Source organism: Neofelis nebulosa, chromosome 11, assembly GCF_028018385.1.
Source record: "Neofelis nebulosa isolate mNeoNeb1 chromosome 11, mNeoNeb1.pri, whole genome shotgun sequence".
NCBI lineage: Eukaryota > Metazoa > Chordata > Mammalia > Carnivora > Felidae > Neofelis > Neofelis nebulosa.
The window spans coordinates 77542754-77565984 of NC_080792.1; the positions used below are offsets into that span (position 1 = coordinate 77542754).

General features: G+C 49.4%; 1 protein-coding gene and 1 long non-coding RNA gene across 3 annotated transcripts in view; one reads left to right on the plus strand and one right to left on the minus strand.

The window, feature by feature from the left end:
- The window catches only part of ACACB (acetyl-CoA carboxylase beta), a 111203-nt gene extending 88185 nt beyond the window's left edge, over positions 1–23018 (minus strand). Inside the window, exons 1-2 of the mRNA XM_058691036.1 lie at positions 22892–23018; positions 14573–15228 (exon numbers count right to left, since the gene is read on the minus strand). Of these exons, the coding sequence (XP_058547019.1) occupies positions 14573–15219 (647 nt within the window). The 5' untranslated portion in view covers positions 15220–15228; positions 22892–23018. The remainder of the gene's footprint in view (positions 1–14572; positions 15229–22891) is intronic.
- On the plus strand, positions 9435–12915 carry LOC131489177 (uncharacterized). Of its 2 annotated transcripts, XR_009250420.1 has the most exons (4): positions 9435–9933; positions 11180–11312; positions 11869–11964; positions 12669–12915. It is a non-coding gene; the product is annotated as an uncharacterized LOC131489177 (long non-coding RNA). The 2 variants fall into 2 exon arrangements; XR_009250419.1 differs by having other exon boundaries at positions 11180–11964.
- Positions 23019–23231: the final 213 nt, after the last annotated feature.

Below are 23231 nucleotides of genomic sequence, written 5' to 3' on the forward strand. Positions count from 1 at the left end.
TCTAGGGAAAGAGACACCAAAATGGTGAGCAATTATGGGTGGTTTGTGTTTTCTTCTCTTCCTTTATGTTTGTTAAATTTCCCGCGGTGATAAAATTTTAAGCATATTTATTTTGAGAGGGACCGAAAGAGAGTGAGCGGGAGAGGGATGGAGAGAGGCAGAATTCCAAGAAGGCTTTGTGCTGTCACTGCGGTGACGTGGGCTCGAATTCATGAAACCATGAGATCACAACTTGGGCCGAAATCAAGAGTCGAATGCTTAACCGACTGAGCCACCCAGGCGCCCCGATAAATTATTTTCAATAAGAAAAAATATATATATAAATTTTGTTAATAGGGATGCTGAAAGCCCTAGCCATTCTGGCATCCATGGGGCAAGGCACTCAGTATCCTTAACTGTAAGATAAGGTTATTAACACGTACTACACCAGGTTTAAAGGTTAATATACAGAAAGTAAAAAATGGCATCTGGCACACAGTAAACTCTGTATTATCATTTCAGTCCAGTGAAGCCAAGAGGATCAGGGACTGTTGACCTCCCAACCTCACCAGGAAACGCTTCAGCCACTCCTCTGCCCAGGGTCTGCTCCCCATCCATCCGCTCTCCCCGACCCCCCGCTCTTATCTACAGCCTTCCCCGACTGGCTGGCTTCATCTTTTGGCTTCAGATAGTCTCAGACATCCCGTTTCCGTGCACACAAACACTAAAACTCTAGCAAACTGACCTAAAGCACAACAACAAAAAGTCATCCAGGAGAAGAACACCATTCTGTGGCCTGGAAAAACCATTCCCAGCCGCCATTTTGATTTCAAACATGGCGACAGAGCCCCTCCATCAGGTGGGTCGCGGCCCATCACAACTAACTAGGCGGGTGAACACACAATGCTGCCGGAGGGGCCTTGTTTCAGACCCAGTCTCCAGGCCAGTGGCTATTTTTATTCGTTTTTGACAAAGTTGGAGGCCAACCAACATTGGCTCTGGAGGGCCGACCGTCAACCGGCATTTGTTCCAAGGCAAGTGTGAGGGCTGAAATATTCCAGGGTGACTTTGGAAATGGCTTCAGGTGCAATCAACTAGGCCACAGAGCTATCCGCCAAACACCAAACACAGTCAGCTGCTCAGGCACAAGACCAGGCAGAAAACACCCGGAGGGAAGAAATAAACATCTCAAGTGTCACTAGGAATCAGACACAGGGGGCTTCTCACTGAATCCCCAGAGCCCCGTGCAGGGGAGGCCACCATTTCCTGCTCACAGTGAGGAAACTGAGGCTCCGAGAGGCCCGATGACCTCAAGCCACACAGACGGCAAGTGTGGGCTTCCAATCTGACTCTGACCTTCTGAATCTAAGTTCGAGGCAGGAAGATATTTAAGACAAATGGGAGTATCTCTATTGTCTGGACTTGAAAAAACAAGCACTTATATTTGAGAGGCGATGTGTATACCACAGGGTTCTCAGCTGGGGGCAGTTTTGTCCCCCGGAGACACATGGCCACGTTTGCAGACATTTTTTGTGGTCACAACGAAGGGGGGGTGGCCATCTAGTAGGTAAAGGCCAGGGATGCTGCTGAATGTTCTAGGATGCTCAGAACAGCCCCTCACCGCAAAGAATTACAGGGCCCCACGCGTTAGCAGGGCCTCAGCTGAGAAACCCTAATGGTTTCTAATCGATCTCATCGTAGATTAGAGCCATCCTTCCAGACTTTCGATGCAGAATCTACCATTCCTGACCTGTGTAATCCTGGGAAAGTTGCTTTAGCAGGTGTCTCTTAGTTGCCTCATAAGATGAAAATATTAACAACATTAATTGCGTCTCCTTCCTTGAGGGTGTGTTCAGGGTTCAGCATTGGGCCTTGCGGGCAGTAAAGACCTTAAGCCGAGGGGCCTCTCCACAGGGAAGCCATGGGAAGAGCCCAGTATGGGGCCACTGGGCCCTGACATCATCCAGCCCTTGTGTCCCTACCTCTCCTTTCTCTTTGGTAAAACAGGGATGGTAACCGCTGAGAGCCGATGACCTGATGGAAGTAAAGTTATTTACTTACTATTTTCACCAAGCAAATAAGGAAGAAAGGACATTGCATAGCTTAGTAAAAGGCTGATAATTCCGAACTCATCTTTGGGCTCCCAGACACATAGACCCTTGGAAATCTCTCAGGCCTCCTGTCCCCCTCCCCACCGGCCCAGTGCTTCCTGGGATGGCCACCTTGGCTGGGCCAGGAGTCCTTAAAATAGGGTCCAAAAACCAAATCCAGGCTGCCACATGCTTTTGTACCTCCCACAAGCTAATAATGGTTTTTACCTTTTTATTTATTTTCTACTTATTTTTTAAATGTTCATTTATTTTTTGAGGGCAAGCGAGGAAGGGGCAGAGAGAAGGGGACAGAGGATCTGAAGCGGGCTCTGTGCAGACAGCAGCGAGCCTGATGTGGGGCTCGAACTCACGAACCGGGAGATCATGACCCAAGCGGAAGTTGGACGCTCAACTGACTGAGCCACCCAGGTGCCCCTGGTTTTTACATTTTTAAATGGTTGAAAGAATCTTACTTTGTGACATGAGAAAATTATGTGAATTTTCAACCTCAGTGTCCATAAATACAGTGTGATTGGAATACAGTCAGGCCCTCTCAATCATGATGTAATTATCTGTGGCTGCTAGGGCAGTAAATGGCAGAGCTGAGTAGGTGTGACAGAGACCATAAGACCACAAAAGCCGAAAATATTTACTGTTTGGCCCTTGATGGAAACAGTTCACCAACTCTGAGTTAAGCGGTGCTTTTCGGCCCTGACTGTGCACTCCATCACGAGAAGCCTTAAAACTGCTGATGTCTAGACCCCACCTGGACTAATTACTCAGCATCCCCAGGATGGGAAGGATTGTTGGGGGGGGGGGGGAGTAGGGGTCACCCAGGCATCTACATTTTCCAAAAGCACCGCCCCCGCCCGCCCCCCCCCCCCCCGCAGGAAATTCTAACCTGCAGGTGGGGGCGAGAACCACCAATCAACAACCCACATTTCAACCAGGCAGCTGGCCTTGGTTCTGAGCAGCATTCCCATGGCAGCGAAGCCACTTGCAATGGGGTGATTCCAATTCTTGCAGGTTTATTCTTTCAGCTTAAGGTGGTTTCGATTAAATGTGATTCAAGATTCGTATGTTGAACTTTTGTGTAAATAGCCTTACAGATCAGGAAAAAAAAAAAAATGTATCCTTTGTAGGCCACGTGGCCAGCTTTGGGCACACCGGAGGACTTGAGGGGTTTTGCCAGAGGGGTCAGATGGGGGTAGAAATGTGACTAACATGCTCTACAAAAAGCTCAGTGTACAAGAAAGACCATGGTCCAAACAGGGGACCGGTGCCCGTCTGCAGGCCCTTTGCCTTCAGCAGTCCAAGGAGGGTCCCCCGAAAGGCTCTGTTATTCTGCTTTGCAGAGGGACCAGAGAACTTCAAGGTCAGCCTCCTTCCTGGGGCGTGTCTCCTGCCCTCTCTGAACCCCCCAACCTTGAACCCAAACAACCAGGTCCTTCTGGCTCCAAGTGACCTCACTTCCCTGCACTAACTATCCAGCAACTGTTAATAAAGATCATGGGGTGGGCGGGGATGCATGGGGAGAAGTGGTTAAGGGTGATTTTTGTGCCTCCTTTTTGCTTATCTAGAATTTTCTGACTTTTCAACAACAAACAGAACGTGACTTTGGTAAGTTTTTCAAGTGCAATGCAATGAAAACAAGAAATCAAGCAGGTGGAAACGCCTGCACTAATTGCTCCGAAAATAACCTTAAATGGGATGCGCGCTCAGATGCACATTGATTCGCCCCGGGCTTCGCGATCATTTCCAAAGTCCTGCCTTCCGCAACCAAGGCTTCACCAAAGCAAAGGGGAGGAAGAGGAGGAAAGCGAGGCCCCCCGCCAGCGGGTCCACCTTGGTGTTCCTGAGCGCCCCCTTCCAAACAACATCACCGCCAAATCCAGCCTCCCGGGTTTTGCAAGGCAGGCTCCGTCTCCCCAGCGGCCCAACTGAAGCCTGCATTTCTTTGGTGGGGGCGGGGAAGAGGAGGTGGAGCGAAGGGATCACACGGCTTGTCTCTACTAGGGGCGGGGAGCGGGGGGGGGGGGGGGGGACACGCTGCATAAGTTTGCAAAAGATAACGGTCATTAGAATTGCAGGCTTACTTACTTTACTTTGCGATCAGGGAAACAGACCTTGCACTTGGCAGGACTCATATTGACCTGCCCGCCGACCAATCCCACCCGGCTCCTTCCGGAATGCCGAGCATGCACCCCTGAACCCCCTGAAGCGGACCCCGGTCCCGGGGCCCAGCAGGGCAGCCACAGGGAGGCGGAGGCGCGGTCCGAGAGCGGCTCGGGCCGGGTTGTGCTGCAACCTGCAGATGCCGGCCCAAGCGCTGAGCTTCCTCCATCCCGAAATGAGTCCTGCGCGCAAGTGTCCGGGGCGGACGCGCCCGCCCAGGCCCCGCCCCCAAGCGGACCCCTCCTCCCAGAAGGGTCCTGCCCCCTCACCGGGCCCCGCCCCCTATCCCCGCCGGCCAGGTCCCGCCCCCCCGCGCCCGCCAATCACGGAGCCACCGCTGACCTTGGGCGCCGGGAAACGACCGCCGGAGATGTTAAAAAAAAAACACACACAAAAAACAAAAACCCTCTTGGCTGCTTTCCTACCCAGCTCGCCTGACTGGAGTAGAAGCGTTCCAGGATGGCACCCACTAGCTACTGGCAGCTGGGCAAAACTCACAAGTGCTTGAATACACCCACTAGGGAAGTGGTGGAAAATATGGTTTATTTAAAATATGAGTCAGGGGCGTCTGGGTGGCTCAGTCGGTTGAGAGCCCCACTCTTGATTTCGGCTCAGATCATGACCTCAGGGTTAGGGGGATACAGCCCTGCCTCGGGCTCTGAGCTGACGGTGTGGAGCCTGCTTGGGATTTTCTCTCTCCTCTCTCTGTCCCTCCCTTGCGCGCTCTCTCTCGCTCTCTCTCTGATAATAAATAAACCTTAAAATATGAGTCAGATGTCACCACAGTGCCTGGTAAAAGCCCCCGAAGTCAGGTCAACTTCTGGCTTCCAAGTTCCTGGTTTTGCTCATTCTTTCACCTCTATTCCCAGGGACAAGTTGGTTCCAGGTCCCTCTGTCCCCACGGAGAGCTCCCAACACACACTTCGGACCACATGGGTCACCTGGTAAAGTGAGTGCTTTCAAGGCAGGGAAGACCCCAGCTGCCCTGAGACCCTAAAAAGGCTTCTTTCTGGCTTCCAGCTATGGAATGAATGAGTCACAGGAATGAAAGGGACAGCATAAGGAATATAGTCGATGATAGTGCAGCAGTGATGTACGGTGACAGATGGCGGCTACACTTGTGGTGAGCGCAGCATAACTACATAGACTTGTCTAATCACTATGTCCTACACCTGAAACGAATGCAACATTGTGTGTCAGCCACACTCAAATGAATACATCTTTTCTTAAAAAAATAAGCTTTCTGCTAAGACCAGCATACCCTGGGTGCTCTTTTGTGCCTTTGTCTTATTTAATAGCGATCCTGTTGTTTTTAATTTTTTTTTCATTGTAAGTTTATTTATCTTTGAGAGAGAGAGAGAGAGAGAGAGAGAGAGAGAGAGAGAGAGAGAAGAGAGCACTAGTGGGGTAGGGGAAGAGAAAAGAGGGGAGAGAGAGAATCCCAAGCAGGCTCTGAGTCCGACGCGGGACTCAAACTCATGAACCGTGAGATCCTGACCTGAGCTGAAATCAAGAGTGGGATTCTTGGGGCGCCTGGGTGGCTCAGTCGGTTGGGCGTCCGACTTCGGCTCAGGTCACGATCTCGTGGTCTGTGAGTTCGAGCCCCGCGTCGGGCTCTGCGCTGACAGCTCGGAGCCTGGAGCCTGCTTCGGATTCTGTGTCTCCCTCTCTCTCTGACCCTCCCCCGTTCATGCTCTGTCTCTCCCTATCTCAAAAATAAATAAACAGTGGGGCGCCTGGGTGGCGCAGTCGGTTAAGCGTCCGACTTCAGCCAGGTCACGATCTCGCGGTCCGTGAGTTCGAGCCCCGCGTCGGGCTCTGGGCTGATGGCTCGGAGCCTGGAGCCTGTTTCCGATTCTGTGTCTCCCTCTCTCTCTGCCCCTCCCCCGTTCATGCTCTGTCTCTCTCTGTCCCAAAAATAAATAAAAAATGTTGAAAAAAAAATTTTTTTTAATAATAAATAAATAAATAAACGCTAAAAAATAAAATAAATTTTTAAAAAAGAGTGGGATTCTTCATGGACTGAGCCACCCGGGTGCCCAACAATCCTATCGTTTTTATTTCCATAATGCAGATAAGGAAACAAGACCCAGAGATGTACATTTCCTAAGGGTGACAGAGCTGGAGCCTTGAACCCACGCAAACTGATTCCAGTTAGAATAAATGAATGAATACTTCTCCAAGTAGTTTTCATAAGTTAAAAGGACCCAAAACACTGGCTAGAAAATATTGCAATGACAATAAATGTAGCCTACGTTCACAGCAAAGCAAGAAGCCAAAAACTAATGTAAAAGTTTGCAAATATGGCCCCAATGGCAGCAGTGACCTCTCCTAGGAGCTGTAGAAGCAGCCCTGGCTGAGGACACCAGTTAGCTGTGCTCTAGCCAGATATCAACTGTTTCAACAAGGGGATTAAGAAATAAATACATAAAACAGGTGAACACAATTCTCAGTTCTTCAGAATTTCTAGAATGTTCTCCACGGCCTTGTCTTTCCTTCCTCCAAAACGAACTCCACCTTAGGCTGATGCATTTTTTAAAGTTTCAAACCAACCCCCTCCCCCCTGCAAATTCATCCCCGACATGACCCAAATTTAATATATTCACCTCAAAATAGGGAAAACAATTAAAATCAGGAAGTGGAAGTATTTCAAAAGACCCCAAGTCAGTAAGGATCAAGTGGGAAAGAGCTTGAATCGGTTTACTTGCATCGCTCTGGATTTTTATCCTCTAGTGACAAAACCCCAACACCCGTTGGACCTCGTGGTGATGCTAACTTCTCCGCCAACCCAGCCGGAGAGACGTCGTAACACAGCTCGCTTTTACGTGGGGGCGCTCAAGAAAGGATTTCACTTAGATGTCCGCGCTTGGCACGTCATCAGAGTGATAACGACTTGGGTTTTTCTCTGCCTGCCTTATTAGGGAAGAGAAGATCGGAAGGAAAGAATAACACACGCCCCTATGCTCCGTACCGCCTTTATACAAACATCTCCTCTAAACAATTGTCACTGTGCTTTCGATGACAGTTCAAACTTGGCTGTAGATGCAGTCTCGTGTTACAAGTCCTTCTGCTCAGGCTCATCAGAGGCTAAATTTAACTTGTTGGTATGGCAGAGGGAAAAGCCAGGTCAATGGCGAAAGGCACACGCAAAAAAACAACAAGAAATGGTACACGTACAAGTGACGAGCAGCACAGTGGAAATTCCGGAGCCGTGAGCGTGAGCGGCCTCAAGCCTGGCCCTGTGCCCTCTGTGACCCCGAGCAAACCTCTTCTCTCCACTTCATCTGTAAAACCATCCATATACAAAGTGCGTTCATTCACACAAAACCAAAATAATGCCCTGGGGCATTAACCTGGGGGGCTCAGTCCATTAAGTGTCTGACTTCAGCTCAGGTCATGATCTCATGGTTCGTGAGTTCAAGTCCCACTGACAGCACAGAGCCCGCTTCGGATCCTCTGTCCTTCCCTCTCTCTGCCCCTCCCCTGCTCCCCTGCATGCGAGTGCAAGCTCTTTCTCTCTCAAAAATAAACATTAACAAAATAATTTAAAATAATCCCTTTCAATATGTGATGGAGGAAATGTTCCATTAAGCATAGAGCAGAAGTGAAAGATTTTTCTAAATTAGGATACAGACGGGGCCCCTGGGTGGCTCAGTCTGTTGAACATCTGACTCTTGATTTCAGTTCAGGTCACGATCTCACAGTTTGTGGGACTGAGCCCACATTGGGCTCTGTGCTGACAGTGCAGAGCCTGCTTAAGACTCTCTCTCTTCCTCTCTCTCTGCCCCTTCCCCACTTGTTCTCACTCTGTCTCTCAAAATAAATAAATAAACTTAAGGGGCGCCTGGGTGGCACAGTCGGTTAAGCGTCCAACCTCGGCACAGGTTACAATCTCACCATTTGTGGGTTCGAGCCCCATGTCGGGCTCTGTGCTGACAGCTCAGAGCCTGGAGCCTGCTTTGGATTCTGTGTCTCCCTCTCTCTCTGTCCCGCCCCTGCTTGCACTCTGTCTCTCTCTCTCTCTCTCAGAAATAAACATTAAAATTCTTTTAATTATAAAAAAATAAACTTTAAAAAAATAAAAATAAAAATAAAGCGGGATCCAGATATTTAAGAGAGAGAGAAAGGAATGTTTAGTTTCTCTGGATCCTGTATTAATAGCCAGCCTCTTCCGAAACTCAATATCCAGTCCACCAATGAAACAATGTGAAAACAGAGACCCCCTTCCCCCGAACCTCCCAGAAAACATCTTAGGAGCTAAAAAGAGTTGAAAACGGGGTTTCTGCCAGCCTCTCCCTAAATCAATAAAGGAATAAGTAAATTAAAACATTATCAAAAGATCCATGGCATTTCACTGAGGGACAAATAACAAATATTTATAGACAATTTAAAATTTTATGACCTGCTCGCTACTTGGAGCAGAGGAAAAGAGATACGGAGGGGAGATAATGAGCAGGAAGGATCTGGAAGAGGCCCGATGCAAGCCCACCCAGGACGTTATCTGGGACAGAAGTGCAGCAAGGTCCCGGGTGTCAGGGTGCTCGCCTGTGGTGTCCTTCACTGCGGTCCAGACCCCACCGACCCGCACTCGCCTCCCTGGGCTCTGCGGTCTGCCTTGAGAAGCCTCTCTTGAACTCAGCACTCCCACCAGGGAAGTGAGTGGTTGGGAAAGCACCCTGTGGACTGCCTTGTGTTCTACCATTTTGTTGGGGACACTTCGCCTGCCCCCCCTCCACTTCCTCCCCTGCGGACACAGGCTGCTGCTATACCTTAAGGATGTACGCCCGGAGGGGCCTGGGAAGAGCCATGGCCACAGGCGAGAGCTTTGGAAGATGCCCATTCAGCGGCCGGCCCCCGAGGCAGCCCCTGGGCTACCCACACCCGCCACTCCTTCTCCCGTGATCTCAGCACACTTGTGAGGTAGACACCAGCATTGCCCCACTTCGACGGAGAAGGAAATTGCAGCTGAGAGAGCTCACGGGACTGGTCTGAGATCCAAAGCCAGACCTGTCTGCCTGCGGGGCCTGGGCCCTTGCTGTGACCACTGTGCTTGGCACCCAATGACAGTGATCACGCCATGGCACTGTGGGCTCACAGTAGCTCAGCTAAGCGTGGCACCGGGCCTGTGAGGTAGGCAGCACTGTGACCTCGTTCTGGAGGATGCTGAGGCACAGAAAGGTTAACGGCTCGGCCCCGGGGCACTTGACAGCTGAGTGGAGGAGAAAGCATGCGCAGTGGGAAGTTCTCTGCCCACGACGGGAAGTTCTCTGGGCTAGTGGCCTCTTAGGCTCCTTCCTGACCTGGCCTGGCCTGGCCTCTCTGAGGCCATCTAAGCACCCACAGTGCCTGCACAGAGCCCGACAACCAGCAGGCCTATGATAAATGCTCCCAAGCCCATGAATGAATGGGACAAACCTTAGCTTCTCCACTGGACCGTTTCATCTCTGAGTTTGTCCTAATGTTTACCTAGGAGGACCCAGACCATCCACGGGCAACCGGCCCAGGAGAAAATGGTTCGAAATTAACAAACTTTCCCCAAGCTCTCTTCCCCCCTCCCCCTCCCACCTCCGTTCTTCCAGCACCGCCCCCCTGCCCCCCACCACGCACCGCTCCACACACAAAGAAACAAAAGCAAAGGCTGCTGGGACCACAAAGGATCTCAGAGCATCCACTCCAGCCCCCTGAGAGGGTAGGTGACATCCTCAAGGTCACAGAGCTTAATGGCTGCCTCCCCTGCCTCATTCTTCTCACTAATGCCAAGAACGGGTTAGGAGGAGGGTGGAGGCATCTTTGCTGGAGCCCAGGTTAAGCATCAATACCGGGAGATCGCAGACCGCTTTCTGACCTGCACCTGCTGAGGGTCCGGGCTCGAATGGCACTGAGGGCCTATGATTATCTCTGATAGAGATATCAGAGACCTCTGACAGACCCCTGAGGGTCAGGGCTTCAGCTTTTTATCTAGGAAGTGGGATGACTGGTTCACTTCCCCCCCCCCCAATATTTTTATAAGGTTTTATTATTAAACATTGTTAACACTTGTTGTAACAATATCTACAGCAGAAAGTTGGAAAACACAGAAGAAAATTTAAATGACTCATAATTGCACCATATAAAAACAATGATTATTAACTATTTTGACACATTCCTTATAGACTTTCCAGCCACACACACACACACACACACACACACACACACACACAAACATTAAGCACCCTCATTTTCTGTGCTTACTAATTGGACAGAAATCTAAGCACATTACATTCATGTATCCACAATCCCTTATCTGAAACTCCCAGGACTCAATATGCTTTGGAATTTGGGAACTTTCTTGGGGGGTGATGGTAAAGCTTTACATGATACGTTTTCATGTTACTATTTCAGCAGCAGAAGGCATGAATATTCACAAAACGGAATAAATAAACACTACAAACAACTTTACATCTATTCAAGGTGGATTTTGCTGCTAAATGAGTTCACCACCAACTAATGAATTTCCAAGTCATAACTTTATTTTTTTTTTAAGCTTATTTATTTATCTTGAGAGGAAGACAGACAGAATCCTAAGCAGGCTCCACACCCAGCACAGAGCTTGACACAGAGCTCAATCTCATGAACTGTAAGATCATGACCTGAGGCAAAAGCAAGAGCGGGACGTTTAACTGAGTCACCCAGGCGCCCCCTGGGTCATAACTTTAATTTTCAGGACTACAGTTGTGCGATCCTGAACCTGTCCTATCCCACCCATTCAGTCCACACACGCACCCACGGGAGAGAAGTATCAGGGCAACAGTGCTCTGAACGGGCATCTTACCCCAGACCCACTGTATACTAGTCACATTGCCACTGTTGACCAAAGTGATTACCTCGGAACCTTCATTTCACAGCACGTGAGCATTTTGTCACTTGTAATGTTCTCACCAGCTTTGTTCTCTAAGGGTTGCATGGGAAGTCCGCCATCTGGGGACTATTTCCAAGTCCAGAGAAGAGCCAAGTCCCAACACCTGGCCTGAGATGAACCCAAAAGGGAAGACGAGGAGGGGACTTGAACAGACAGCACGAAGTCACCGGGTCCATAATCTCAGCCGGCCCTTGCCAGCTGGGAAGATGGGAGGGAACAGGGAGATTGTACAACCGTATTAAACGCAGAAGAAAAATTAGGGCTTAACCATGGAACTAGTCTACAAAATCATACGATTTACACAAAAAAGAGTTTTATGAAAACAAAAATGCTATTGCTGCTGAAAGCAACAGCAAAGTGTCTATTCACCCATCCATCCATCCATCCATCCATTTATTCCTTCCTTCCCACTTTTCTTCCTTCCTTCCTCCCTCCCTTCCTTCCTCCCTCCCTTCCTTCCTCCCTTCCTTCCTTCTTTCCTTCCTTCCTTCTTCCCTCCCTTCCTTCCTTCCTCCCTCCCTTCCTTCTTTCCTTCCTTCCTTCCTCCCTCCCTTCCTTCTTTCCTTCCTTCCTTCCTTCCTTCCTTCCTTCCTTCCTTCCTTCCTTCCTTCCTTCCTTCCCAGATTCATTCATGAAGTGTTTTGCATGCCCCAGGAATGCAGAATTCTGTCTTTGGCAAGCCTGGGTTCCTCACTGAATTCATGCATTCGGCAAATATTTATTCAGAGTCTACCATGAACCCACACTAGGCCAGTCGGTGGGGAAAACTGGAGACCCACGTGGCACCATTTTCATGGACCTTGCCCTCCGTGCAGGAGACAGGTAACAACCAAGTCAACACAAGGAAATTAATGACATAATCTTCAGGAATGATTATGAGTTGTGAAAACATATCAGAGCAATCAATCAAGAAATGGGGTCACATGGGGAATGCTTGGGGACAGGGAACACCCTTCAGAAGAGGTGACTTCGGGGGTGCCTGAGTGGCTTAGTCAGTTAAGTATCCAACACCATCTCGGCTCAGGTCATGATCAGGGTTGAGAGTTCGAGCCCCCAGTCGGGCTCTGTGCTGACAGTGTGGAGCCTGCTTGGGATTCTCTTTCTCTCCCTCTGTCTCTGCCCCTCCCCCACTCACTCTCTCTCCCTCAAAATAAATAAATAAACTTAAAAAAAAAAAGCAGAAGAGGTGACTTTGGTGGGCAGGCAGGACAGGCTACAGAATTCACAGGGCCCAGTGCAAAATGAAAACATGGAGCCCTTGTTGAAAAGTTATTAAGAATTTCAAGAGGGAGGCAGCAGAGGGTCACATGCCTTGAAGTAGGTCCTGGGGGGAGGCGTTAGGAAACGGTGGCAGGGGGAGGGGGGTGTGGAGGAGGGGGTGGGGGCCATTTCAGTTCAGAGGGAACAGCAAATGTGAGTTTTCTGGGATGGCGAGGGCACAGGGGGAAGACAAAGGCCCTTTGAGATCATTCAAAAAGAGCTCCTCCCACGCCACAGAATTAAACATGTGCCGTTTCTCTACCCAGTCTCCTGGCTGGTGGCCTGGCAGGAAGACGCCAGCATGGGCCACAAGGTGACCTCTGGAGCGACACAGAGGTCACACGGTCTGTGAAGAACCTGTTACCAGCAGGGAAGATCCGCAGACCTATCAATGCCTTTGCTGTAGCTTCTGCCTGAGTGCAGCCCCCTGGAATAAACCACCCCCCACCCCGGTCTTAGGTTTCTGTCTGCGAAATGGGAAGGTTGGAAGGACTAGCAAAAAATAAAATAAAATAAAACCCCTACTCCCTACCTCCATTTTGCAGAAACAGAGCCCCGGAAGGTTAGGGGATTTGCCTGAGGGTGCAGATTATTTAGCAGCTGACCGGGAAAGAATAATATTAATAAAGGGGACTTCCCGGACTCCAGCAGGGGCACTTTACCCACACATTGGCCTTCTCTAAGTCAGGCTTCATTTCCTCACCCCTCCGGCTGGTTGCAGGCCACCTGCCCACATCTGAACGTGGCCTGGGCTTTTGACCTGGGGGTCCCGGGGAAGAGGCATGACCACCCTGTGGAAGAGGGAGAGCACAGCAGTGGCTCTCTGCAAAGCAACACTCTGGAGGGTTTTGGGGGGCAGGGGGTTGGGAGGCTCCCCCCTGAATATTTCTTCAGAGTTGACCCAAGATGGACCAACGGATGTGAGCAAAAGGGTCAACAGTAGCCAGGGCGGGGCGGCGGTGGGGGGGACGCCACGGATCTGAGCCCTGGTTTTCTCATCTGTAAAATGGGGACCCACCGCCAGCCTTGTGCTGTTGTTCTAAGGGATCAATAGATAATTTATATAAACTGTAAAGTGGTGGGTGAAGTGGGTGTTGGGGGGACAAAGAGCAAGCCAAAGGGAGGAGCTATGAAGGAATCCGGGTCTTATTAAGTACCCACTATGTACCGGTCTTTGCATACGTTACAGTCGTTATGCCATTTAATCAGGTCAGTGTTTGGCAGATGAGGAACTGAGGCCGGGACAGGCGAATGCCATGCTCAAGGGCACACAGTGGGGGGTGGCAGAGCCCAGGTGGAACCAGCTCTGCTTCCAACACCAATGACTGCTCTTTGTACCAGACCCTAAAGCCCTCCCTTCCTTTAACCCTTGCGGAGCCTCAAACTGAACTCCCCCCTGAGGACGGTCAGTACAGGGAATACTCGCATTTCGTTTCTACTTTCTATTTCCCATCACCAGACCGCAAATTAAGCCCCCTGGGAACGTGGGCACCTATGGAAGAAGCCACCTCCTCGTCCAAGTTTTTCACGTTCGAGAGAGAGAGTACAAGAGGTGCGCTGAGACCGACAGCCAGTGGGATTCTACCTCCTGGAGAAAGGAACAGACCGGAAGGAGGGAAGGACACTGGAAGGAAAGCAGAGGACCTGGCCAAGTTACGGTTGGTGGCTCTTCTCTTTTCTCTGCTTGTCTGTGTTTCCCGAGTTTTCCACCTGGAACTACCGTATTCTGTTTGCAATTCTGTCGCCCGGAAGAGAGGCGGCAAAGCTCAACAGCAACAACAAAAACAAAGCCACCAACTGCACACCCAGGCTCGACACTCCCACCTGTGATGGGCCTATGGGCATTTGTTTCCAACAAATTGCTGGATGCGGTTACAGTATCTGAGTTTTTGTTTTGAAGGCATCCCTAAGGGGAAGGCATGTGCCTCCGTGCTTAGTTACCTGTTGAAAGAATCAAGGAACAAATGAAAGAAGGTCTCTTCAGGAGGCAGGGAACCTGTCCCTCCCTCCAGCCCCCATCATCCCATCCCGAATGGCTCTTGTCAGCCTTGGCTCATTCGGCTTAAATTACAACCGGTCACACTCAAGGTCGCCTTCCCAACTGGGCTAAGTTCTTTCTACAAAGACAGTCTCCTGTGCCTCCCAGTTAGAAGGACACAGGGCACGTTACCTTATGGTGGGGACGGGGTTCTCCGGCTCGCCTGCAGTGAGAGCAGCCTCCAGAGACAGAGTCCCCAGGCTGGCCCGGCTGCCCTTCCGGGGAGACTCTCGGAACAAGCCGGCACTGGGGTCCTCATCGGAGGAGTTGTCGTCGAAGGAGCCCAGGATAAAGTTGGTCATCAGCTGCCTCTTGATGTGCTCCTGCTTCTCGTCTTTCTTGGAGAGGGGTCTGGCTCGCTGGCCCTGGGGCTTGGCTGGAGACGACGGGCCATCGGTATCTGGGGTCTTCAGGTCTGCGGTCCCTGTTGCATTGGCTTGGGGCGCTGGGGAGGTGTCATCAGAGGAAAGGGGGTCTCCTGGGGGATTCTGGCGTAGGGGTGGCCCGGAAGTTCTTTGCTGATCGGTATCGTCGGCACCTCTGTGGGAGGCTGGCTCAGCCCGGTTAGGAGTCTCTGGCAGAGGGCCGTTGTTATCATTTTTCTGCGGCGGCTCCCCTGAGCTGTCTGAGGCTGGAAAAGGCGCTTGGCTTGGGCTACAGCTCCCTTCGGGTGTGCTCTTGGTGACTTGCTTGGAGTCTGTCATTTCCCCCCAGAATTTTAACCAGGAGAAGGTCAAGCAGGAGAAAATCAAACAAGATAGAAAAAGAAGCAAGGTCATTCAGAAAATCTGTAGGGGAAAAAAGGAAAGGCATTTTAGAGTCTACATAATGGAGTTATTCCCACCCTAAAGGGGCTCGCGGGGCAAGGGGCAAGCTAGGGTTCTGTGGGTTCAGCTGGCCGTGCCAGAGAGGACAGGCAGTGGACAGAGTGGTTCTGCGAAGAACACGCTCTGTGGTCCTAGGCACGTTCCTGAATGCCTCTGGATGTCCATTTCTCACCTCTCATTTAGGGACACTAACACATGCTCACCGTAAATCATCAACATGCACGTAAGAGATGAGTAGATCATGCCTGTTATGAATCCCATTACAGATTCCTAAGACCCAAAAAGTTGAAGCAATCCAAATGTCCGTTACCTGAAGAATGGGTAAACAAAAGGTGATCCATCCAGACAACGGAGTCTTATCTGGTCATAAAATAGGACTGAAGCATTGACACACGTTACAACACGGATGCATCTTGAAAACATTATGCCAGGCGCCAAAGACCACATTGTATGACGCCATGTATCTGATACGCCCGGAACAGGCAAATTCATAGAGACAGAAAGCTGAGTGGTTGCCTAGGGCTAGTAGGATGGGGATAAAGCGTACAAGGGTTGTGTTTGGGGGGATGAAAATGTTCTAAAATTGACTGTAGTGAATGTACTTGGGGAATGTACTAGAAACCACGGAAGTATATAGGTTACATGAGTGAACCGAATGGCATATGAATTATCTCTCAATAAAGCTGTTACCTGGAAAGAAAAGAGAAGACTCTACATATTCCAATTCGTAGATGTAAAGGGACTGTCGCCATTATCTTATCATCACCACCGCCATCATCATTGTATTACTGTCACAATCCTCATCATGGTTCTGGAAGGGGGAAGGGCACTTTGCCTTATTTTCTTCCTAGCGCTAGTACACCTGGGATGGAGTGTGCTTAGAACCGAATGAAAACCCGGGAAGACCGAAGAGAGTCTGTTCTGTTCCAGGGTCTAAAACAGTGTCCGGTAAACAGGGAGAGCTTAACAAGAGACAAAAAGTCATTTTGCCGAATGCATGAATTCAGATATTCTGATTTCTAACCCATGCCTCTTCCCTGCACGCTAACTCTGCCCTATTAGTGGAGTCGATCATTGCGATTTGAAGTAAAGATTGTTAAAAAGCAAACAAACAAAAATACGACCTGAACGTGTTGAAATTTCGGAACCAATTTTGCCACAGGGAGACAGTAGAAGCATTTAGAAAAAAACAAAAAACAAAAAACAAAAAGACAGGACCACCAAGCTCAAACATATCAATATAGTACCTAAAAGGCTTTTGTCTTTTTATAATTCAATATTATGTTCTTAAGGGAAGTAGAAACGTTCTCAAGATTTCCCAGAACGGCACGACTCTGAGTACTTCTTGTGCACTTTGGGCAACAGAAACTGTTGAAATGTCATCGGGGTATTTTCCAGGTAATACACAGGGTCAGGAGGTTTTTTCCCTTTAAGGTCATCAAGTTTCTTTTTACAGAAAAGGCAGTCAAGGGTGGCTCAGCATCTATCAATGTAACAAACCACATCCATAGAACAGAGTGGAAACTGACAGGATGACCTCGATGAACACCAAAAAAAAAAAAAAAAAGCATTTGGCCAAAATCCAACACCCTTTCATGATTAAAAAAAAAAAAAAAAGTCAGAAAAGTAGGAATAGAAAGGAACTTGAATGCAATAAGGCACGTTATGAAAAACCTATAGCTAATATATAGTCAATGGTGAAAGACCAGAAGCTTTCTCCTGAAGATCAGGAACAAGGCAAGGGTGCCCACTTTTCACCTATTTCACCTATTTTGCTATTGTACTGGAGGTCCTAGCCAAAGCAATTACACAAGAAGAAGAAATAAAAGCCATTCAAATGGAAAAGGAAGACCTGAAATCATTTCTAATCATAGATGGCATGATCCTATACAGGTTTCCCCGCTATCCAAAAGTAGAGAGGTTCCTCTGAAAACTTTCATAAGTTGAAATGGCGTAAAGCAAAGAAGCAATTACCATTAATTGATAAGAAAACACTTTTGAGCATTCCCAGACCCATAAAATAACCTCTCTTAGGCTTTTCTGATAGCTGAGGACACATCTTGCTAATGGATACACAACATAAATCAAGACAAAACTCAGATGCTCACAGACACAGTTCAAAGCTATGGCAGCTTTGGTGCTGAGGTGCTGAGTGTAGTTCTCACCAAAGGAGCTTGGCTATTTTAACTTTTCCACTTTCTCCTAAAAGCAAAAATCCTCTTCAGATTTCCTCCAGTTAGCAAAAACAGGTACTAGTGTAGGTCTTTCACAAAAACAAAGTGGCATAATGTGAACTTTCAAAAAGCAGGAGATGCCTGTGTATAGAAAATCCTGAAGAATCCACACACATGAGGCCCCTGGGTGGCTCAGTTGGTTAAGCAGCTGACTCTTGATTTTGGCTCGGGTCATAATGCCGGGGTTGTGGAATCGAGCCCTTCATCAGGCTCTCTGCTGAGCATGGAGCCTGCTTAAAATTCTCTCCCTTTCTCTCCTTCTCTCTCTCTCGCTCTCCCCCTCTGCCCCTCTCCCCCACTTGCACTCTCTCTATACATGTAATTAAAAAAATTAAAAAGAAAAAAGAATCCACACACACACACACACACACACACACACAAAACCCTAATAGAAGTAATGAACAAATTAAGCACAATTGTAGGATACAGGATCAATATGCAAAAATTAATTGTGTTTCTTGCACCAACAATGGACAATTTGAAAAGGAAATTAAAAAAACAATTCCATTTACAGTAGCATCCAAAAGGATAAAATATCTAGGAATAAATTTAACCAAGGAGGTGAAAGATGTGTACAACGCTGGTGTATAAAACATTGCTGAAAGAAATTAAAGAAGATCTAAATAAATGTAAGACATCCCATGTTCGTGGATTGGAAGATTTCCTACTGTTAAGATGGCCATACTACCTGAAACGATAAACAGATTCATATGCAGCTGCAAGGGGAACCAATAGCCAAAGCAATCTTAAAAAAGAACAAAGTTGGAGGACTCACACTTTCTGATTTCAAAGCTTACTGTAAAACTACGGTCAAAACAGTGTGGCACTGGCATAAAGAACAGGTATATAGATCAATGGATTAGAATCAAATGTCCCCAAATAAACCCATATACATCTATGGCCCATAGACTTTTTATGAAGATATCAAGACCATTCAATGTGGGGGGTGGGGGGATGCCTCGCTGGCTCAGTGAGAAGAGCATGAGACTCTTGATCTCAGGATCGTGAATTCAAGCCCCACGCTGGGTACAGAGATTACTAAAGAAAATAAACAAACTTGAAAAAAAAAAAAAAAAAAAGACCATTCCAGGAGGAAAGAATAGTCTCTTCAACATATGGTTCTGAGACAACTGATTTCTACAAGCAATAGAATGAGGTTGGACTCTGTGGGGAATAAGCTTAGGGATTCCCCAGGCTTGCACCGATGGGTTAACAAGGCATAAAGAATTAGAAAGCCATAGATGCTCACACCCACTTTTGGGTAGACAAGATTAGTTAAATAGGTATAGAGAGGGTGGGGTAAAGGCCCCAACACAAAGGTATATGAGGTGAGTAAGATTAGGTATTCAGGGCAGATATGCCCCCCCCCCCCCAATTTAGTACTATAGCAGAAAGCTTCTTTCACAGGGAGGAAGAACCAAATTAGGTAAATAGGTAAATAGGGCTATAGACCACTGCAGGGTAAAGTTGCCCTGAACAACCATCTGCCTGGCTCCAGGATTTTGTTTTATATTGACCCAAACCTCTAACACCGAATATCTTCAAAACCCTCTTTCCCTCACGCCCATGAGTTCATGTTCACAGATTTATTATCTCTTTGTGCACGTCCATCACCATGTTTGTAAGCCTTCTGATCCTAATAAAAACGGAGCAAGGACCCTTAATCGGGGCTCTTGTCTCCTCCCGGACATTAGCCATCTCTCGAATTTTAATCCTGCGTCCTGCTTTCTTGCTGGACAGGAAAGAACTCTAGACCCAGAGTCTACGACACGACTCCTAACTCAGACCATATAAAAACTCAACTCAAAATGAGTCAACAACCTAAATAGAACTAAAACCACAAAAAAAATTGGGGCACCTGGGTGGCTCAGTCGGTTGGGCGTCCGACTTCGGCTCAGGTCATGATCTCACAGTCCAAGGGTTCGAGCCCCTCGTCGGGCTCTGTGCTGACAGCTCAGAGCCTGGATGCTGCTTCAGATTCTGTGTCTCCCTCTCTCTCTGCCCCTCCCCCGCTCAAGCTCTGTTTCTGTCTCTCTCAAAAATAAATAAACATTAAAAAAATTTGAAAAAAACACACAAAAAATTTAAAAGAAAACATGGGAGCAAATCGTTGTGACCTTAGAATTGGCGATGGAGGGGCGCCTGGGTGGCGCAGTCGGTTAAGCGTCCGACTTCAGCCAGGTCACGATCTCGCGGTCCGTGAGTTCGAGCCCCGCGTCGGGCTCTGGGCTGATGGCTCGGAGCCTGGAGCCTGTTTCCGATTCTGTGTCTCCCTCTCTCTCTGCGCCTCCCCCGTTCATGCTCTGTCTCTCTCTGTCCCCAAAAAATAAATAAAAAACGAAAAAAAAAAAAAAAAAAAGAATTGGCGATGGATGCTCAGATGTGACACCAGAAGCATGAGCATAAAAAAAAAAGTAGATAAATTGGACCTCATTCAAATTAAACACTTTTATGCATCAAAGGGCACTACCAAGGAAGTGAAAAGACAGCCTACCGAAGGGGAGAAAATATTTGTAAATCACACATTTGCTAACAGTTTAGTATCCGGAACATATACGGAAGTCTTACAACTCAGCAACAAAAAGACAAACAAGCTGATTTAAAATTTTTTTGTTCTGTTTATTCATTTTTGAAAGACAGAGAGGGGCGCCTGGGTGGCGCAGTCGGTTAAGCGTCCGACTTCAGCCAGGTCACGATCTCGCGGTCTGTGAGTTCGAGCCCCGCGTCAGGCTCTGGGCTGATGGCTCGGAGCCTGGAGCCTGGAGCCTGTTTCCAATTCTGTGTGTCTCCCTCTCTCTCTGCCCCTTCCCCGTTCATGCTCTGTCTCTCTCTGTCCCAAAAATAAATAAAAAACGTTGAAAAAAAAATTTAAGAAAGACAGAGAGAGAGCAAAAGCAGGGGTGGGGCGGAGAGAAAGGGGGACACAGAAACGGAAGCAGGCTCCAGGCACAGAGCCGTCGGCACCAGAGCCCGACGCGGGGCTCGAACTCACAAACCGCAAGATCCTGACCTGAGCCGAAGTCGGACGCTCCACCCACTGAGCCACCCAAGTGCCCCCCCCAGACAAGCTGATTTTAAAATGAGCCGAGGACACGAACGGACATTGCTCAAAACAGATATACAAATGGCCGATAGCTCACAAAGAGATCCGACCTTAGTCGTTCCGGAAATGCAAATCAATATACTGCCATGTACCATTTCAGACCCACAAGGATGGCTGCAATCAGAGAGACAGAGAAGCAGGGAAGGAGGGAGGGGGGAAGGAAGGGGGGGCGGAGGGAAGAAAACAGCAAGGGGCTGGTGAGCACGTGGAGAAACCGGAACCTCTGTCCGCTGCTGGGGGCCCTGGGGAATGAACGGTGGGGCTGCCGTGCGGAACAGTTCGGTGGCTCCTCAAAAACGTGAACATGGAACTGCTCTCTGACCCAGGGCTTTCCCTCCCTAGACGTAGCCCCACAAAAACTGAAAGCGAGGACCGAAACAAGCAGAGGTACACGCCTGTTCACAGCAGCACCCAGCTTTCCGATGCCCTCGCCTTGCTCTCTCCCCCAAGGCTCCCCAACCGCGGCACTATTGGCTTCCGGGGCTGGAACGTTCCCTGTTCCGTGGTGGGGGCCGTCCTGGGCATCGTAGGGCGCACAGCCTTCACCCACTAGACGCCGGGAGCACCCCCTTCCCTCAGCTGCGACGATGCAAAATGTCTCCAGACGTCGCCAAACGTCTCAGGGGACAAAACTGCTCTCGGGTGACCACCACCGGGTCTCCAGACCCCCAGGTGTACTCCCTCCCTCCCTCCCTCCTGCTTCTCGATGGTGAGGTCCTTCTGGGGACTCCACTCTTGCACATAGCAAGTTCTCGAGAAAAGTTTAAAAAGTGCGAGAAAGGTCAGAGTCCTGACATTGCTGGCTCACGCATGCCCTTAGGACAGATTTAGAAATTAGTCACTGGCAGGGGACAGTACCAAAATTGTTGCAAAGGCTATTCTGGCTCCCTTAGCGAGCCCATTAGGTTAGAGTCCTACACCTTCCCCGGGCAGGAGAGGGTGACAGGGTGCGAGAGCCCACAGACCTCCAGCATGGAAACAAAGACAACACAGCATGGAAACGGCACCGACTGGTCTCTCGGGCAGCCAGTTCAGCTGCCCTTGTAGACAGGGACGAACTGTCATTCATTTCGGGATCTTGGTGCCCAGCTTGGGACATGTACCCCCAAGGCGTGTACAAAATGAACGATACCTCCGCGCACCCACACTGAGCACCCACTGATGGCTTGAGGCAAGCTGGAATTTGGATTTGGATTTGGACTTTGGAAATCTCCATCTTGGGACCTGTATCAGGGATGCGGGGATACAAGCAGTGTCTTTCCAGCGGCTCTTTCGCAAGAGTGTCAGGCCGGCGTCGGGCTCTTTGCCAGCAGCTCAGAGCCTGGAGCCTGCTTCCAATTCTGTGTCTCCCTCTCTCTCTGCCCCTCCCCTGACTGCTTTCTCTTGCTCTCTCTCTCCCTCTCTCAAAAATAAACATTAAACATTTTTAATAAAAAATTTTTTTAAATAAACAAATAAACATAATAGTATTTATACATATTACACCGCCACGAGTATAGGGTGCCTGCTAGCCTCAAACCTCAGAACAACTGTGATGGATATTATCATTGCTGTTGTCATGTTACTTCCATTTCACAGTTCAGTAAATGGGCTCAGAGAAGCTCAGGACCTTGACTTCACTCAAATCCGGCCCCTGCACCCAAACCTTTCACAGTGTCCTAGCATGAGAAACGGACGTAGATAAATTCCCTAAAATGGACGGTGTTAACCCCCCAGCATGTGGACACCCGACTGTAAAACCAGACACCTGGCCGTATCCCTGGAAGACAGAGCATCAGAGCGACACGTAAACTAACAATGCCAGACGTGCACAGTGGTCCAGGAGGAGCACTGCGCAGGTGGTTTGAGTCCATAGGCAGGAAAGGCCAGAGGAGTCCCCGCAGTGAAGCTCTGGGGCCCCCGCCATGCCAAACTGTCGCCCTTCGCCGAAATCGCCCAGCTGACCCGAAAACTGAGCACAGCCAGAGCTATTTTTATGTCTTGCAAAGCAAACCTTGCCAGGTGTCAGAGCAATCATGGGTCCAGCCACAACGAACGCAGGAAACCGCTCGGCACCTACAAGCACGGGGCAGCGACCAAATGAAGAGTGGAAGGGGGGTGGGGCGCGGGGTGGTCGGGATCTGTTTGCCCGCGGCCCCCCACCCCTAGCAACACACACCCATCCCTGGCAAGGTCTGTGCGGGACCGAGGGGGGCAGAATGCCAGCGTGAGGACAGCAATTCTGTTCCACGCTCGGGTTTTTCCTCCCACCAAGAGGAAGAGCACCTGGGTGTTTGTTTCCACTTACCACCACGGTGGCCACGGCCGCCAGTTCCATTCTCATGTGGGTCCTGACAGGCGCCCACGGGGTGACTAAGGGAACCCGGCCCACAGGGTGTCACCTTTCAGCAAGAGGCTGGTGTCGTGCATCAGGCCATGGGGGAGGAGCACGGGTGAGTTTTTACTCGAGTCAGCCACGCGGCATGCCCTCCGTTGTCCCCCACGGATCTAAGCCACTCGTGAAGGTCCGTGCTCAGGTCAGCCCTCCCCTGACTCGGACTCAGTTACTCGGGAGGCTGTCTACGCTCTCTGGGGCTGGCCAGCCCACAGGGCCACCTCCCCCGGCTTGCCACATTCCTGTACGTACT